The sequence below is a fragment of the Psammomys obesus genome, unplaced genomic scaffold (assembly GCF_907164565.1).
Source record: "Psammomys obesus unplaced genomic scaffold, mPsaObe1.curated_primary_1811, whole genome shotgun sequence".
Classification (NCBI taxonomy): Eukaryota; Metazoa; Chordata; class Mammalia; order Rodentia; family Muridae; genus Psammomys; species Psammomys obesus.
The window spans coordinates 13478385-13491994 of NW_026596143.1; the positions used below are offsets into that span (position 1 = coordinate 13478385).

The 13610-nt window shown below is 45.8% G+C and overlaps 1 protein-coding gene across 2 annotated transcripts in view; it reads left to right on the plus strand.

The window, feature by feature from the left end:
* Positions 1-13610, plus strand: part of Ikbkb (inhibitor of nuclear factor kappa B kinase subunit beta) — a 49374-nt gene that overhangs the window by 23592 nt on the left and 12172 nt on the right. For both annotated transcript variants that reach the window (XM_055593396.1, XM_055593397.1), the window contains exons 6-12: positions 77-165; positions 1130-1219; positions 4476-4600; positions 8455-8562; positions 11122-11251; positions 11785-11979; positions 12593-12707. In XM_055593396.1, the coding sequence (XP_055449371.1) occupies positions 77-165; positions 1130-1219; positions 4476-4600; positions 8455-8562; positions 11122-11251; positions 11785-11979; positions 12593-12707 (852 nt within the window). The remainder of the gene's footprint in view (positions 1-76; positions 166-1129; positions 1220-4475; positions 4601-8454; positions 8563-11121; positions 11252-11784; positions 11980-12592; positions 12708-13610) is intronic.

Below are 13610 nucleotides of genomic sequence, written 5' to 3' on the forward strand. Positions count from 1 at the left end.
TAAAGGCTAGTCAGTTCTGAAACAAAAAAGCATTTTCTAGACATAATGAAATATCACTCCCGTTGCACTCCCTCAGCATCGGCACTTAGGTACCTTCATGAAAACAGGATCATCCACCGTGATCTGAAGCCAGAAAACATCGTTCTGCAGCAAGGAGAGCAAAGAGTGAGTGGCTTCCCAGGGCTGAGGGAGTCTCAGGCTACCAGGGGGCTGCCCGGGCAGGAAAGGGATGTGCCTTGTGAGCTGCTTATTCCTGTACTCACTTAAGGTGTTCTGATGATCTTAAAAATGTCTTCTTTCTTGGTTTCTTTCTTTTTTTTTTGAAACAACACTACAAACTGTTCTTGCTGGCAGATTGAGGCAAGCTTGGATGTATCACATTGGGTTTGTTTTGTTTGTTTCTCCAACTCTGAATGTATCATGGGTTAATTGTCCAAGTCATAGGAATCTGATAAGAAAATGTTATACCACTCCACCCTCAACCTAACACTTCTTTGTTTTGTAAGCCTTATCTTTTGGTGTCAGAATGATCTAAAGTTGGTTGTGGAGATGGCTGAGAAGAGAGAGGAGCTGGCATCAGCCCATCTTCGGTGTGGTCCAGCTTGCCATCACACACAAGCTATTTGTGGCCCTTCTCAATGGCTGCCCTGCTCAAGTGTGGCCATAGGCTGGCCATGGACTTAGATTCTGTAACCTTTCCCAGTTTGGTTCAACCTGGGGTCGCCCATCCCCCTGACACAGCTCCCTTCACAATTCCTGGCCTAACCCAGGACTGTGGCGGGCTTGTAGACCACTCATTCTTCCAGTAAGTCTGGGTATTTCCTGAGCAGGGGCTGGCCTTGTCTCTCCTGTTACAAATCAGGCTTAGTGACCTTGAGAGCTGGTATGCAGGCTCTTAATTGATGATGGCAGACCAAGAAAAGCATCTGCCCAACATTCTTGTGGTGCCCTGAATCTACCCTGCTGAGGGCATTCTCCTGTGCATGTGGTGGCTCTATGATGTTTTGGAACCAGTGTCCTTTGGGAATTCAGAAATGTCTTTGCTCTAATGGCAACTTCCTGAACTGTTGTAAAAGTTTTCTTACAGCCTTCAGACTTCTTCTCCCCACCCCTCCCCTTTCTTTTCCAGTTAATACACAAAATTATTGATCTAGGATACGCCAAGGAACTGGATCAGGGCAGTCTGTGCACGTCATTTGTGGGGACCCTGCAGTACCTGGTAAGAAATGGGCTCAAGTGTTTGCTTCTTAGTCTCCCCAGTGTATATGTTTGTGGGTCTGTCCTGCCTGCCTGCATCTCAGCCTTGCTGGCTCTGTGGATATTTAGAATTTTTGTGTGAGTTCTGAATTGATAATATACTCACAAATTTAGTCTCTGCTCTACTGTGAGAAGGGCTGCACCTGTGTGCCTTTCCCCAGACCATGGGAGTTCTCTGCGTCACAGGGTTTTATCTGGTTATGTGTAGAGGTTGGGCTTCTTAGAGGGTCCCATGAGCCAGTGAGGAAGAGGTGGGGCTGGCTGTGGTTTCCCTTCTGTGTGTTATGTGGTTACTGGATTATTATCTGAGCGGCTCATTCAGGAATACCATGTGCCAGAGACTGTGCTCAGAGCTGTTAGCACAACAGGAAGGGAGGGAAGCAGTTTTCTGCTCATCAAGAGCTTAGCATTTGAGAAGTGACAAACATTCGTTACCTTGATACACAGATAATTCAGAAACCACCACTGTCATGAGTGCTACTGATAAAAGCGCAGGCTGTCGAAGGATATATCTGAGGAGGACCTAACTAAGTCTGGACCTAAAGGTGAAGGGCTAAAGTGGGTGATGGCAGTAGAAGGAGGGGAAAGGAGATACTGGCAAAAGCATAGTACATTGGAAGATCCAATTGTGTGGCTCAGGCTTAGAGAATAAAGAGAGGCTCTGGAGTTGAAACTGGGGAGAAAGAAAGAAGGAACAAATTGTTATCCTTTTTTACTAGCTTTAAAGGTCTTAAACCGTATTGTAAAATCTCTAGAACAGCACTGAAGGGCTTCACTGAAGAGGCTGGCTTTGAATGAGGATGTGGAGAGTGAACTGTACCAAACAAGAGCAGGGTTGTAAGGAGGCTGTTAGGATAGGCACCTGCACGGCTGTTCAGGCAGAGTGGGGAGGTAGCGAATGAGCACACTCAAGAAACACTTACCAGGCTGGGGCGGCGTGCTGCGCACCAGTACTGTCAGCACTTGCCCATAATCGAAGTTCTTGGATGGTGGAGACAAGAAAAAAACACAAGCTTGGGGCCAGCCTGGACTGCACAGTGAGCTCCTGTCTTTAAATGTCAGGGGTAGGGGTAGACAGAGACACTAAAGAATTACTAATATTTTCCTTTTTGGTGATCATAGCCATTAGACTGTAATTGAATGATGGAATCTGCAGTTCAATAAACAACAGCAAAGGTTGAAGGTCTCAGGGTTAAAAGAGCATGAACACCCTCTTTCTTTCTTCTGGTTTTTCAAGACGGGGTTTCTCTGTGTAGCCCTAGTTGTCCTGGACTTGCTCTGGCCTTGTCCTGGACGGGCTGGCCTCAAACTCACAGAGATCTACCTGCTTCTGCCTCCCAGAGTACAAGGATTAAAGATATGACGCCACGCCTGGTTGCATCCTATTTCGCCTTCTTTTTTGTTTTGTTATTTATTTACTACTTATTTTATTGATCTATTTATTCACTTTATATCCCATTTTTGTCCCCTTCCTCCTCTTCTCCCAGTCCCAACCTCCTTCCTTCTTCCCCATATTCCCCCTCCTCCACCCTTAAGAAAACTGGAGCCCTCCTCTACCACCTACCTATCCCATCAAGTTGTATCAGGACCGAGCCAATCTTCTGCCACAGTGTCCTGGCAAGGCAGGCCCACCGGGGGGAAGTGATTGAAAACATACAAGAGAGTACAACCTGTTTCTTAAGAAAAAAATTATGTCTTGTTTGTCTGAATTCCCATCTAGCCTATCAGCTGGAATGCTGGGGCCCCTCTTCATCTTCTACTGTATGGAGTGCAGCTTTCCCAAGGGTGACTGCAGGGATGTCATTCAGGGCCCGTATACATATGATGTTGTAATGTAATTATATGTTGCTAAGGACCCTCTGCAGTCCTCGATAGCTCAGCAACAATCAAGTGAGGTGAACCCAGGCTCTGACCATGATTGGCAAGTCCTTGTCTGGCTCCAGGGACTTGACCTGACTAGAGGTGGCAAGGGAGTGAAGCTGACCGTCAGGCGGGGATGCTGGGGTTGGATGGCTGAAGCCCTCTGGTGGAGAAGCGACAGCCATTCCAAAGGTCGTTGTGTTATAACAGAGAGGCAAGGTCGCTGCACGTATCTGAATAAGGGTCAGGTGGAGATGAGTTTGGGCTCAGCTGTCTTCATAGGAGCACTCTCTGAGGAGGGCGCAGTCTTCAAGCTGGCAGTATTGGGGGAGGGGAGAGTGTGGTGCAGATTTTCTGCCCACGCTCTCAGTGTTCACACTTGGATCCCCTAGGAAAGCTTTGGCATTCCTGAGCCCCACCCCAGTGTGGAAGGCTTTGCTGTTTTTGCCATGGCTCTGAGGCTGTGGTCTTTGACATGGCTGTGTCCATGTCAACAGCACACACTCACTCGGGATTTCATTCACATAGGGCTCCCTCTGCTTCCCACTCGGGAAGCCAGGTCACATTGTTCACTTGTGTGAATGAAACTGCCAGGCCAGAGCTATTCCAAGAGACTTAACTAATCATGAAATTTTAGCCGAAATTTCTCCTGGCTTCAAACCCCTGGCCCTGCTGTGAGTCTCACGTGTCCATATAGATCCTGATGGGTGTCTCTGAGCTTTGCTGTGGGAGAGCTTCCTGGGTTGTTTCTTTCTATGTGTCTCCCTTGGGCCTTCTGGTCCCAGTTCACGTTCTGCCCTAGGCTTCGTCACCCTCCTGGGTCACTCCAGCTCTCTTAACCTGCACAGTAACACATCTTGGCTTTTTACTGCTTGGTTGTGAATTATGTTACTTGATTCAGGGTTACTTGGTTCAGCAACTATGCTATGTGTTCGGCGTGTACAAGCTGATGTCATTTTGTCCGTTGGACATAGCTTCTCTCTCCATCTCTATACAACACCATGGAACGGGTCCTGCATGTGGTCCTCAATAAGTCCCTGAAATACTACCTCATTTTTAAATGGGGGGAAAATTAAATAATTGTGAAATGCATAATTGATTTCCTCTGGTCGACCTTGAAGTGACCCCTCAGGACCCTGCCCCCTCCGTTCTCCTGGCAACACTTGTGGTTGACACAGTCTCATTAAGAGTGTACCGTGCAGGAGATCTCAGAGGCCCACAGCTGAACCTGCTCAGATGCTCATCTCCTCACTGCTGAGTGGGCACACTGTGCGCTGGTGATGGGGTGGGGGGCTCTATGGTCTGGTGCCTCTTCCGACCCGAGAGAGGACAGCTCGGTGGCCTCCCGTGTGTTGCAGGCTCCGGAGCTGCTGGAGCAGCAGAAGTACACGGTGACCGTTGACTACTGGAGCTTCGGAACCCTCGCCTTCGAGTGTGTCACTGGCTTCCGGCCCTTTCTCCCTAACTGGCAGCCAGTGCAGTGGTGAGTGGGGGAGGGCTGGGGCATCTCAGCGAGAGTAGGCGCCTGGCTCCATGTCTGGTCACTCAGCCCTTTTCTGGTCCCCATGTTAGACCCAAATGATGGGCGGCCTATTCTCCCTTAGACCCAGTGATGGCCGCGCAAGCTCCTCAACCTTCAGCTAAACAGCAGTTGCTAGCAACATCTGTAAATGTAACACTGGCCTAACAGGGTCAACCCCAACTAATTGGAACACTACAGACCCTTGTGTCACTGTGTGTTTACACTGAAAATGTTAGTGAATTATTAGTGAGAACAGATGTGCACACCTGTCATGTAATGAAGGAATATTTACACACGTAGTAAAATTTGTCAACAGTAAGGCTTCATGTAGCAAGTTTTTACTTAAAGTAGTGTCTAGAGTAGAAATCAGTTTACATTTTTATACTTCAAAAGAATAAAAAGTACGATGGAAAAGACCATCTCAAGTAAGTTTTCATGCTTCCTGGTCCCCCTCCCCAAAGACGCATGACAGCTGCTAGTTTGGGGTACTGTGCACATGTGTTGCAGCGGTTTGTTTGGTGTCATCCTCTTTATGCTCCAGTGGTATCAGAATCCAGCACTGTTCTATCTGTGCCTTGAGAGCACTTGACACCAAAATTTCCTTCAGAGCAATTTATTTACAACACACACATACGCGAGTGCACACACATGCACCTAAATCTTTGTCTGGAGTCTAAAAGTGCTGTACAGTTTGCCCCACAGATTAATTTCGTAGTATTTTAGAAGATAGAAATAGTTAAAAGTCCTGACTTTGGTAGCATACATACTAAAATTAGAATTTTCTTTTTAACTTTAGAAAACAATCATCTATAACCAGATGATCTGGAGACAATCAGTGAGCAATCATGTCTGTCTGTCTTCTTAAGAAAGGATAGAAAAAAAAGAAAGAAAGAGAGAGAGAGAAAGGAAGGAAGGAAGGAAGGAAGGATAGTTCTTGTATGCCCTTTGCTGTAACCTGCTTTCATACTCACACTGGACAGGCTGTATGTCCTCCTGGGCTTTGGAAGTTCCCCTTGGTGGTCTTCGCGGTCACTGTAGTGCTGTAGTGTAGCGTAGTCCATGGCTGGAAAACCTAATGGTCTGTAATTTGTGCTCCTTAAAATAACACCACAAATAACATCGTCGTAGGTAAGCTGTTGCTCACACGCAGCTATTTATCTAGCTATTTCTACATTCCTATAAATAGAACTAACAGATTGAAAGAGTACACACATGTTGAAGGCTTTCATGTGTCTTTTGCTACCTGCCAGACGGTTGTTGAGAATCATGCTTCTGCAGGGGTATAGTCTGACCTTTTCCCTGGGCCAGTCTTAACACTGAGGTCTTCATTTTCCTAAGTTCCTTGTAAGATTAGTGAAAAAATAAAAAATAAAATAAGATAATTTATAAAAACCTTTTCAGAGGACAAGTATTTACCCCAGGAAAACTACGTTGCAGAAGATGCCCTTAACTTCTGCTCCTCCTGCCTCCAGCGCCCAGAATCTGGAATCGCAGGCACATGCTGCACACCTAGTTCTGTTTAGTGCTGGGGATGGAACCCAGGGTTTCTTTTTTTTTTTTTTTTTTTTTTTCCATGCTGAAGTAAACACTTGACCGTGAGCCACATCCCCATGAAACTATTTCTAGTAAAAACGGAAGCACAGCCTTTGACCTAGGCTCTAGGAGAAAGCTTTGGGTGGCAGGAGCAGACATCAGCTCTGCAGTTAGGCCCGCGTGCTGGCAGAGGCAGAGCACGCTCTGGAAAGCCACTGTCCTGTGATGGCTACTTACAAGCCAGGCTCTGGTCTCTCAGCCCAGGGCTCTAAAATGGGTACGGGAGAATTAGGCACTCAGTTCACAGTCACACATTATAAAGTGACCACAGAGTAAAGTAACCTTAAACTGTTTGTACTATACTGGTTTCAGTTAACCAAGGGATTGGTCATTTTGTCCTCATTTCAAATGTTGACTTTTCAAAGTTGGTGGGTTCTGTCTCTACAACAGAGGAAAACATCACAAATATTGAACTTTTCTCTGCTTGTAACAAGATAAGTATAGAACTGAGAACACCCTCGGTGGCTCGGCATCTTCACAGTATGTCTGTTGGCTGCAAAATCTTTCCCCTAGAAGCATCCTTACTGTTGGCTACTTAGAAGCCAATTTCACTGGAACCCGGTAAGGAATTGTTCATGAGAAGACCTTGTCTCCTGGGCTTTTAATGTTTTATTAACATTGTCATCAAATGACAAGACATTCAGCCCAGGTGGCCTATGATTTGCTTAATGCATCCATTTATAGTTTCCTGTCACCAGACTGTTTTCTGTAGTCAGAAGCCCCGGAGACCCCAACTTGCACCATCAGTGTCCAGAGCTGTATGCCAGCAGCTTTTACCATATATACAGCCCCTCTCCTACTTCCTGTCTGCCCTAGATAGGCCATTTACATTTTGCCAGTGATAACTGCTTAAGACTAAAGCACTTTGTTTTTAATTTGAATGACCCTTTTAGGGGAAAGACGTATTTGGACTTTGAGACACTAGAAGTTATACCAGATTTTGAATCCTTTGTCCTGTCCCTCCCCAGTTTGTCTAATATTGGACAACACCTACTCATTTCCTTACCACTAAATGGCAGACTAAAAATAATGTCACCACATGGGGTCACCACTGAAACCAAAGGAATGCTGGCAGAGTACTTGGTCATTTATGAAGCATTATTCAAATTTAACTTGTCCTTGTTACCAGGAAGGTTGGAAGCCACCTGGATTTAAGTTTTTTCCCCTCCAGTACTCGTTCAAATACGTAGGAAATACAAATTCAAATAACACAGGAATACCCCTATGTTAGAAAATGTAAAAGCTCATTTATTCTAGAAAAAAATGTTAGCCACATATTTTTAAAGGGAAGTATGGGCCTGCGAAGTAGCTGAGTGGATAAAGGCACTTGTCACTCAGCATGACAGCCTGCGTTCTATCTCTGGAGGCCTTGTGGTAGAAGGAGAGAACCAGTTCCCTTAAGGTGTCCTCTGACAGGCATGCCACGGCAAGTGTGTGCACATTTTACATCTCAAATAAATGTGATGTGTACACAATTATCATGGTTCAGAACCCCAATTTTATCCTCCCTCAAAACATGAGCGCTGTACTGGAGACATGACCTCTTTCAGAGGTCCTAGGTTTGATTTTTGGCATCCACATCAGGCTGCCCACAGGAGGCTCATATCCACACACATTGAAGTGAAACTGAGAATTAAATCTTGGGCTAGAGAGATGGCTCAGCAGATAAGAGCACTGTCTACTCTTCCAGAGGTCCTGAGTTCAATTCCCAGCACCCACAGCCATCTATACTGGGATCTGATGCCCTCTTCTGGCCTGCAGGCATACATGCAGATAGAACACTCATACATAAAATAAAATCTTTAAAGAAAAAAGAAAATCAAATCTTATTTTTTTTTTTTATGAGAGCTTCCATTTGATAAACAAAGGGTAGAGGAAATTAGAAACGTAGTCTAGGATGACACAGATGTCAAGTGCTTCCTGGAGAACTTAGGACACGAGGCCATGAGAGGCCTTGCTGGAGGTTGCCCTTCAAGATCTCACATAGGCAGCACTGGCCACATTTTGTTTGTTTTGTTTAAATGGTGCAGATTGAACCACAGCCCCAGTCACGCCACTGAGCCAAGGCCCTAACCACAGTGCAGACCATCTCTAACCCTTAAAGAAGCATCCTGTGGCATACGGATCGTTGTTTTAGAAAAAGTGTACTGCTGAAAGCGACATTGCAAGTGTAAGCTGGGTATTGGCCACTGAGTGACATAAGATTAAAATTACATCTACAGGCATAACAAAGTCCGGCAGAAGAGCGAAGTGGACATCGTTGTTAGTGAAGACTTGAATGGAACAGTGAAGTTTTCGAGTTCCTTACCCTTTCCCAATAATCTTAACAGGTGAGGCAATGGGATATTAGTGCTGTATATATTTTTCTTCTCTTCTTAGAAATAAAGGTTTGAGGTGACATCTAATAACTTTTTAAAAAAAAAAATGTGTATGTTTGAGTACCTGGTGCCTGTGGAAGCCAGAAGAAAGGTCAGATCCCCTGGAACTGGAGTTACAGCTGATCTTGAGCTGCCATGTGGATGCTGGGAACCAAACCTCATACTCTTAACCACTGAGTCATCTCCAGACCCTCTGATTACTTTTGAATGGATATCATAAAACCATCCCATGATTGAGAATTTGAGCAGTCTGTCTTAATATTAGACTTAGAATGAATTCCTATAGCTCATCTCCCTAGGGAAAAAAGTTGATTTGTTTGTTTGTTTGTTTGTTTGTTTGTTTGGTTGGTTGATTAGTTGGGTAGTTGGTTGGGTGAGTGGTTGGTTGGTTTTTGCTATATTGGAGATGGAATCTCTGGCTTTGTTTTTTTGTTTTGGTTTGGTTTTGATTTTTCAAGACAGGGTTTCTCTGTGTATCTCTGGGTGTCCTGGAAGTCATTCTGTAGACCAGGCTGCCCTGGAACTCAGAGATTCACCTGCCCCCGCCTCCCAAGTGCTGGGATTAAAGGCGTACACCACTTTCTTCTGGCTAGAATCCCTAGCGTTGTTCGTGCTAAGCAAATGTTCTACCATCTCTACTAATTTCACACAACCTTTTGTTATATGTTTTACTGGCCTCAGTGCTCTTGTTCTAGTTTACTTTCTGTTGATGTGATTAAACACTGTGACAGTCTGTTTTTGAGGGACACTAAGACAAGAGCTCAAAACAGGAACTTAGAGTAGAAACTGAAGCAGAACCATGGGGGATGCTGCTTGCCCCCCTGGTCCCCTGGCTTTCTCACACAGCCCCCCTTCCCACAATAGGCTGGCCCCTCCCTAAAGCAGTTAATAAGTACGATGCCTCACAGACATGGCCACTGGCCAACCTTTTCTAGGAAATTCATTTGAGGTTCTCTTTCCAGATGACTGTGAGCATGACATTGGCACCTGAGGCTGACTGTGACATGGCTCTAGTTTGAAGTATATTCAGCATAGGGTTTGTCTCTTACTCCACAGGAAGTCATTTAAGGGTGGGGATTATACGTTAGTCCTGTGTTCCTTGTTTGGCCTCAACAAATAAACCTGTGAGGTTTGAATGCCGTTGTGGTCTAGTCTTAGAGCGAGAGTATAAGCATTTGATTAATGAGTCAGAACTGGGTCATAATACAAAAGGAAGCTCCATGACAGCTGCTCATGTTGGAGGACAGAGGAAGGAGCCATGTGGATTACAGCTGTGTGGAGCGACCTTGGATATGCTGCAACTGGGGGAGCGTGGGGAGAGTTATCTATAGAAGACATAGACATCTGAAGAAAAGAAGTTAAGCATAGCAAGGGCACGTGGGCTTAGCCCTAAGCTGGCAGTGTAGGGGCAGCAGGAGGAGTTGACCACTGTCAAGTACATCCATTGGGTGTTCTCAAATCAGCAGCTCAGCGTCCAGGCCAGGGCTATTTAAAACTTCTGCTGGGAGCCCAGCATGGTAGAGACAGAGGCAGCACTGGGGAGACAGAGGCAGGTGGATCTCTGTGAATTCGAGGCCAGCCCTGTCTACACAGTGTGTTTCAGGACAGCCAACAGCTGGGATCCCTTTGTGCCCAAGAAATGTTTATATTACCGCATGTATATATAAATCAAACATCTACTGATAAAAAAATTATAAAGAAATTTATTTTTAAAAAAATCCTTTGGTATACATAGTTTTTAAACAAACATAAAATTTTACTAAAGACAAATATTACATTAAATATATACAAATATTAAATTTATATACTAATGAGGTTAATGAAATGTGTGTGCGGCTGCATTTTTTAATATTTTCTTTGTGTGTTTACATACATGTACACACAGAGTCATGGTTCTGATCCTAGAACCACAGAGCCAGGCAAGCACTCTACACTGAGCCAGAGCCCAGTTCTCAAATGCACTATCAAAGCTTCAGAGTGACCCCAAGGCTTAGGGAGTGACCCTGTCAGAAAAGAGAGAGGCTCCTGAATTGTTAGGTTGTTTGTAAGTGTTTATGTGTTTTCTCTCAGGTCTCTCATTTTCAGTTTTGATAATCATTTGGTTGCCTCCATGTGTGTCCTGTTGAGACATATACTCAAGGCTGTGCTTTTTTTGTTGTTGTTTAATGTGTGTGTGTGTGTGTGTGTGTGCACGCGCGCGCGCGCGCGCGCGCTGTGGAGGCCAGAACACAACTTTGGGTTTCACTCTTCAGGCACTGTCCACTTTTTTTTTTTTTTTTTAAGACAGTCTCTGATGGTCTGGAATTCAAGGAGTAGGGCAAGCTGGCTGACTCTTGAAGGATCCGCTTGTCTGATATAAGTCTTTCCTGTGTGGGCTCAGGGATGGAACTTCGGTCCTTGTGTTTGCACAGCAAGCTTGGCACTCAGTCGCAGCTCTCAGCCAAGGCCACGCTTTGGAATTCACACACAAAGCTGCCGGGCTCAGGCCTCTCCTACCTTTGCTCCCCATAGTGTCCTGGCTGAACGCCTGGAGAAGTGGCTGCAGATGATGCTCAGGTGGCACCCCCGACAAAGGGGCACGGATACCCAGTACGGTCCCAATGGCTGTTTCAGAGCCCTAGATGACATCTTGAACTTGAAGGTGAGAGCAGAGCTAAGGCAGCCCTGAGGCAGCCATGTGGTTCCCAGTGGGACACAGAAGTTCTTCTGCAGAAGGGAGACATAGCAGGCCATGAGCCACTTTGCTTTGTGAGGAGATTCAGGCCCCTATGAGTCTTTGGGCTGAAATAAGAGGACAAGAAAACTGGGCTGACTGACATTGGTCGCCAGCTTTCTGTTGAGGAAAAATGGGACTAAGACTAGACCTTCGCTAGCAGGCATTGGGGGTAGCAGAGGGTCTTGGCAAATGCATGTGCCTCTTGTAAAGAATTTTGTTTTGGGCACAGTGAAATGGCTCATTAGGTAAACAGGCTTGTGGCCAAGCCTGACGACCCAGGATCAACCATACCACCTACACAGTGGAAAGAGAGAACCAGCTCCTTCAAGTCGTGCTCTGATCTCCACACATGTACTGTGGCACACTCATGCTCCCCTCTCCCAGTACACACACAGACACACGAGGTAAACAAACATTAACAGAATTTTTTTTCCAGTAATATCTGGGTTGTGTTGCAGCTGGTTCACATCTTGAACATGGTCACAGGCACCGTTCACACATACCCTGTGACTGAGGATGAGAGTCTGCAGAGCTTAAAGACCAGAATCCGGGAAGACACAGGAATCCTGGAGAAAGACCAGGAGCTGCTGCAGGAGGCAGGGCTGGTGCTGCTCCCCGACAAGCCCGCTGCCCAGTGCATCTCAGACAGCAAGGTGATTCCTGGCTTTCTGTGCCCTGTCTTCCGTGCTTTCCTCTGGTGTGGTCTCCCAGGGGACCATCCGCACTCCACGTTACTGCTCTACCATAACAAGTGGTTAATAACACAGGGTACAACTTGCTTGATGGGTCAGCAACCCCATGAGGCCTACTGAAAGACATGTATCATTCCACTTCCAGTTTGTCACTTCCAGACCGCGAACACTTTCTTGTGCCCCCATTGCCAAAATCATGTCCTGCTCTTCTGGTCAACCTAAGCTATTTATTACTCCACAGCTGTGCTAGGTGTCTGTGCTCACCCATCAATGGGTGTCATGGCGCCTGCCCCCAAGTGCTAACAGATTAAAGCTGGAGGTCCCATTAGCAGATGAGCAACGGTCTTTGTACAGGGAATTGTGATGTGTGCAGCTCACAGGAGAAGCAATCAGAATAAAATAGAACATGATGTAAGTTAGGAGCAGGTTCAGATAAAAAGAGCAGGACAAAGAGCAGGCTGAGTCACGTGGGCCTCGTAGGCTCTCAGCAGTTGGAAGTGTGCCGACTGATCTCACGTAGCCGGAAAGGAAGGGTGGAATCCACCGAGCTCACTGTGTTCTTGTCCCTCTGCAGCCAAATGAGGGCCTCACGTTGGACACGGATCTTGTCTTTCTCTTTGACAACAGTAAAATCACCTATGAGACACAGATCACCCCCCGGCCCCAACCTGAAAGTGTTAGCTGTATCCGTAAGTGTATCGCTTATTAAAATCGCTCTGTTGTGGGAGTTGGGATAAAGTCGGAGGGTGAGACATGAGGGAACCTGTTTTTCTGGTTCTGGGCATCTAAAGCCTTCTTGGGATGTTCAGAGAATAGTTCAGGCAAGGTTACTGGTTAACCACTTCTCACTAGAGCAGTAGATTAAGAAATGTCACCTACTTTTTGATTCACTTTTGAGGTTGCATTTATATTTAATAACCAATGTGTGCTGGAGGGTAAAAGCAAGAGGATCAGTAATTCAGCCTCATAGCAAGTTCAAGATCATCCTGGGCTACCTGAGACTCGGTTTCAAAAAAATTAATATATGTACACGACACAAGAACAAAAAATGGAACACAAAACCCCAATGATGCCCAAAAAAGAATATACAGTGAAAAGAAAACACTTTGGCTGCAGTTCCCAGTCAGAACACCTGCCTTCCAGCAAAACTGCTCTCATCAAATGTTTGGGTATCCCCTCAAAAACCGGTAACACGGGTGTTCTGTAGCTCCCTTTCCATCGTCCTCACATCAGGGCGCACGGAATTGCTTTGTTTGGAGTAGTTCTGTGGTGGTCCACTGCATGTTGGTTGGTGAACATTTTAATAACACACCTACTCTCATTTTCAGCCCACCGTCTCACAGGTGCACCCTTGGAATGAACAAATCAAAGATCTAATGTCTCAAAGATCTCCCAGACTTCTTGATTAGTTAAACATTTTTAGCACTTCTGGCTAATGCTGCACTTTAGAGAACTCGCTTAGTTAATTGCTTTATTGTCATTGGCAGGGGCGTGTGTGCCACAGTGAACAGGTAGAGGTTAGCAGACAGCTTCATGGAATCAGTTCTTTCCTCTACCTTTATGTGGGTCCCAAGGCTTGGCCTTCGGTCACT